Source organism: Montipora capricornis, chromosome 3 (assembly GCF_036669925.1).
Source record: "Montipora capricornis isolate CH-2021 chromosome 3, ASM3666992v2, whole genome shotgun sequence".
NCBI lineage: Eukaryota > Metazoa > Cnidaria > Anthozoa > Scleractinia > Acroporidae > Montipora > Montipora capricornis.
The window spans coordinates 65,796,226-65,801,225 of record NC_090885.1 but is presented as its reverse complement, the minus strand read 5'-3'; the positions used below and the strand labels follow the sequence as shown (position 1 = coordinate 65,801,225).

Genomic DNA, 5,000 nt, shown 5'->3' with positions numbered 1-5,000 from the left:
AGAGCGACGGAGAACGGCATGCAATTTACAATACCTCTTTTACCACCAACGGCTCACAATGCATCTATCACTAGAAATGTCTGTTGTCTGGAGTCCATAACTCGGAGCTAAGAAGTCACATCTCTCTCTTATAATCATGATCGATAGACTTATTATTTTCTCCCACCACTTATTTTAGATTCGAGTCTCCCTTAGCCAATCATTGTACGGTGTATTTTAATAACGACGGTCGATTCTGCCTGATAAATAGCAAATTTCCGTGAAACTTCTTGTTGTTGACGTGAGACTTATTTTACATTGGTGACTAGGGGATATTGAGGAAAAAATTCGCTGGAGTGCTCCTTAATAAACAGGAAACGAATCTTTGACCTTCCGACAGCTAATTCATCTGCTCTTCCACTACGTTATAGGAGAGTCGTGGGAGCTTCTGACACTTGAAATGTCCTGACTGGAGCCCATGACTAGGGACTCGTTTGTGGCTTAGTAAAGAATCTTTGTTTGGTAACGTCGTCAGGGACGACAAACGAAGACTCGTTACAAAGCCACAAACAAAGAATCGTAACCAGACCGAACTCAACGGTTGCCTTGTGGTGTTCAAAGTGTACGAGGTTCTTTTTCATCGTTTTATCGTTTGGTTTGGGATACTAGGGAGCTTACGAAACGACGACGCCGACGGCAACGGCGACGCTACAAAACAATAGCTTTATTGAGGAAAAACAATGGCCCTGCACGCTCTGCACGTGCGTTTTACATTTTGGTACATTTCTTTGCCGTCATCTCCTAAATGACGACGTGAAATGACCAAATTCAAGGTTCTGTGGAGGACGTTAGCACATGACGATGAATTTTCAGTTCTCTCTCTACGCTTCCAACCGAGTCATACCAGTTTAATTCCTCGACAGTTACTACACATTTTTAACGCGAAACGACATGAAATAGTTTCGTAGTGATATGAATAACGCGAACTTGTATTTTTAAATTAAGTCCTCGTAGCCGTCGTCGTCCTCGTTTCGTAAGCTCCCTACTAACAACCGCCCGACGTCGCTTGTAGGGCTTATTATAACCGTTGACAACCCAGGTACTGATAATGGCTCAGTTCGCGTCGAATCTGGAAAAAACCACATAGGAAGGAAGCGACCCACAATGACAATGTGGTTAGGCTTTTTAATGGAGAATTTTCTGTAAAATTATCTTCTCAGCTCTTTTATTGGGATTTTCATACAAATCCTTATCTTTTTGTTGGCTTTCCCTCACATTGAGCTTGCCACCACAGGCGACTGAGTTATTTTTAGATTCAATTTGATTTTCCCGCGAAACCAGACCTTCCCAGCTTATCACAAGTCTTACATTAGAAGTTATTACCCATGGGATTGAGAATGGTCATCTTATTTAGGAACTTGTCTAAAAATAGCTTGATCTGTGAAAATGCCGTTACATAGACCTGGTATTGGAGTTGTAGACTCCTGGTTATAATGGGCTCTTGGTCCTGAATGCTGGTAGAACTAACATAAAATACTGGTAGAACTAACATAACCTGGTATTGGAATTGTAAACTCCCGGTTATAATGGGCTCTTGGTCCTGAATACTGGTAGAACTAACATTGTGTAAATGTGGCATCCTTGCAAGTGCAGTTAGGAGATACTACATGTTAACCCCGGTAATATCATGAAGAGGTGTATGCTCTGTTGTTGTTGTTGCAATTTGTTATGTTGTTTCTCCGCGTCAACCTTTCTCGAAACAGTTGATTAAAATGATTATATCCTTTTGACAACTTGTCTTACCGATGCTGACTTCAAATTCAACTGGTCCGTCCACATCGAAAACCATTGTAGCTTCGTAGAAACAGGCAAATAACTTGTACTTGCTGCGGCTCAGATATGGCTGAAAATATCAAAGAAAGCAAAATGTTCCTAGGATAGCGATCATAGCAAGGAAAACGATGACTTCAATTACATAAAAAATGACAGCAGTTACCAAACGAACTAGCCAGCAGTCTCGCTCAGTTCCATTCTTTCGCCAGTTAACTTAGCATATTGAAAATAAAACATGTTTTCTTAGAATGTAACAATTTGCAATTTTTTTTCCTTCTCACCGGAAAAGACAAATTAAATAATTCATTTTAGTGAACTTTATTCATTTAATTCAAAGAAAGGGAAGGATGCCAGAGGTTATCCCTATGGAAGGTATCCGCCCGAAGACGTATGTAATTGACCGAAAGTCGATTTTGATGAGGGAGGAAAACCCTCGGAGTCAGATTGAGATCGATTGCAGAGACTCAGCCCGCACACGACCTCGGGGCCGAGGGTTGAACCCTGTTTGCAGAGATGGAGGGCACGGATGATAACCACTAAACCGTTATGACTCCTACAATTAAAATATATACCTGAACACGAATGAGCTCAGCTGGTCTCATCGCCTCCAGCTCTTTGTCGATTTCTTCCCCTAGCATGCTTTCCAGCTCGAGCAATAACCGTCCCCTGTATGCCACGCCCTCTCCCTGTTGGTCAAACGGAGAAAAATTGAGGCACCTTGGCGTGACCTAAGTTACATGTCTATATGCAGCCAACTGTTAGAGTACGCAAACATAGAGGGACAATTCCTTAAATCTTAAATCCTTTGAAAACATAAGCTTTGAAAAGACAGATTTCAAAACAGATAGCTCTACGTCCCGTTTCCGAGTTAGCTCGCTACATATCCAGGATGCTAGCCTTCAGAGGTCATCAGTAGCAAATTGGTGGCGGACCGAATGCTGAAATATTTCTCCATTCTTTTCACAAACAAGAAAGGCAGATAGAACGTTTTGTAAAGTACTTAAGGTTGAGTACTCTAAATCGATCTTCCTTGCTCAAATTTTCCTAGAGCTTTGCCGGTACATGCGTCGACGGTTGATCACAAATAAAATCCACGAAAATCTCGTCATCGTCTTCTCCGATTGACGTTGACGTCTTCGTGTTTGAATAAGACAGATAGCTAATTCGTTAATTTTGTCATGACCGTGGAGTTATTTACAAAACTAATTTAGGTTGAGGAAAAGGGATTAACGCGAAGCAAGTTGAATACGCACCTTCCCCTGGTTGAGATCTTCATATTTATCTGAAAGCTCAGAGAATTCCCTAGGGGAACCATAGAAATTGAGCCAGCAAGGTCCATAGGTAGGCAGAAATCCTACAATGCAAGTACGCAAAGGTAAAGAGAATTACTGTAACTTACTAGGTTTTACTAAATGCTTCTACAAGGAGTCCTTTCGATAAAGCAACTCAAAGAAACATAGGATTTTTATCAAATACCTTGCTCTCCTTGCCCAGAAATCGATTGTAAAGAAAGAAGAGTGGTTGCGATACAATCGTCTTCATTTATTGAACGATCCCTTCAGGAAAAAATTCAAAGTTACAAAGTCGCAACTGGACGGATAAAACATTGGGACATCTGTGATTTTTTCTGTTTTTTTTTTTAATGAGTTTGTTCACGTCTTAGGTTTGCATTTCTGTGCCAGGTAATTTGCTGAAACACTTAAACCCGTTTTCCTGGTTTTAATACGCCAAAACTGAGCCAATTGCATACTTTTCTTGCGTGTAGTTTCCCTCACTCTGCCGGTTCAATACTAGGTCAGATGGGTTGAATAACAAGGGTATTAAACAAAAATAATATACCAAATGAATTAAGCCAAGTCTATTTTTCTGCCATGTCCTTAATGTAATCCCGTTTTCGAAGAAGTCTGTTTCAGTTAGTTTTAGTATATTTTCAATTTCAAGATCCAGATCTAAACCTCTTTATCATAGCAGTCTTAGATCCGCAATAATGATATTTATAAAAGACAATAAACGGAGGAACAAGTTGTTGACATTTTATTTTTCTATTCCGCATCTCCGCAAGAGTCGATCGCCCAAGAGTAAGATTGGCCCAAGTATCCATCAGCGTCAGAAAGGTTTTGCGGGAAAATAAACTATAGACCAAAACTTGGATCTAATTCCAACCTTTTTTGGAATATAACGTTTGTTTCTGGGTATTTCCATATCATTTATAATGCAAATACAATACACAACTGAAGAATCTTAACCCCATGCGATTTGAATTAGGGACAACATTTGGTGTATTGTTTATTTTCCCCGAAAAACTTGGTTTACGCTGATGGGGACAAACCTCATACCCGATTATTACTCTTGGGTAACAGACTCTTGGTCCTCGCCATTACTAACCGTCTGACTAATTAATTTTATATTCTTTGTCTTTACTAAGTTACAAGCTATACACTGATGAAACTCACCAATCAAACATCTGTAATTTTAATCGCTGGCACATTGATGGGAACTGGAAAAGAAAAATTCTGGCCATTAATACAATTCCACTGGGTCTGGACAAAACGGTAAGGAAGTCACCCATCGTCGCTTTAGCATTGGAAAAAACTCTATCTGGGAAGCTAAAACGCGCACTTGCTTCAAGGAGGTGACATTTGAGTGATATTCAGCCGAGTTGAGATCTGCATCGCCTCTAAAATCCTTTTCTCTTTTTCGTAAGGCGTAAAGGACTCGCCCAAGCTCGAGTTGGTCAGAAAGTCGGAGCGATTATTCTCACATTCTGTCGAAGAGTTCGAGTAGCTCATTTTATCTGCTTGAATCGCGTTCATCTTCATAAAGTTTGCTGGATTTTTTGCTTACAGGCTTAAATATTGTTATAAAAGTTTTTTGGAGCGATAATTTAGAGTTTGCTTTCTAAGGATCATTTTCGTGAAATTCTTGACCTCTTGCTTCGGTGATCGGTCCCTACTGCGCATGTGCTCTAGCTGATATGGTCCCTTTAATAATGAAGTCTAATATTCAAAGCCTTGTGATCTCTCTTTAGATTTCCCCGCTACTTTCTTTGTGTTTCTTTCATAGTTCAATCGATCAATCGAGTAAAATCAATTTATCAATTAAAAGGTCCCAGATAGTGCTCATTCAATATCACTATCCTGAATGAATGTTTTAATCGGCTTTGATGGCAGCTTTTATACACTGTAAGG

The 5,000-nt window shown here is 40.0% G+C and overlaps 1 protein-coding gene across 1 annotated transcript in view; it reads right to left on the bottom strand.

Annotated features, from left to right (window-relative positions):
* Positions 1 to 5,000, bottom strand: part of LOC138043760 (myoferlin-like) — a 69,594-nt gene that overhangs the window by 46,104 nt on the left and 18,490 nt on the right. The window contains exons 19-23 of the mRNA XM_068890179.1: positions 4,266 to 4,309; positions 3,289 to 3,368; positions 3,066 to 3,166; positions 2,385 to 2,498; positions 1,783 to 1,882 (exon numbers count right to left, since the gene is read on the bottom strand). Coding sequence (XP_068746280.1) covers positions 1,783 to 1,882; positions 2,385 to 2,498; positions 3,066 to 3,166; positions 3,289 to 3,368; positions 4,266 to 4,309 — 439 coding nt within the window. The remainder of the gene's footprint in view (positions 1 to 1,782; positions 1,883 to 2,384; positions 2,499 to 3,065; positions 3,167 to 3,288; positions 3,369 to 4,265; positions 4,310 to 5,000) is intronic.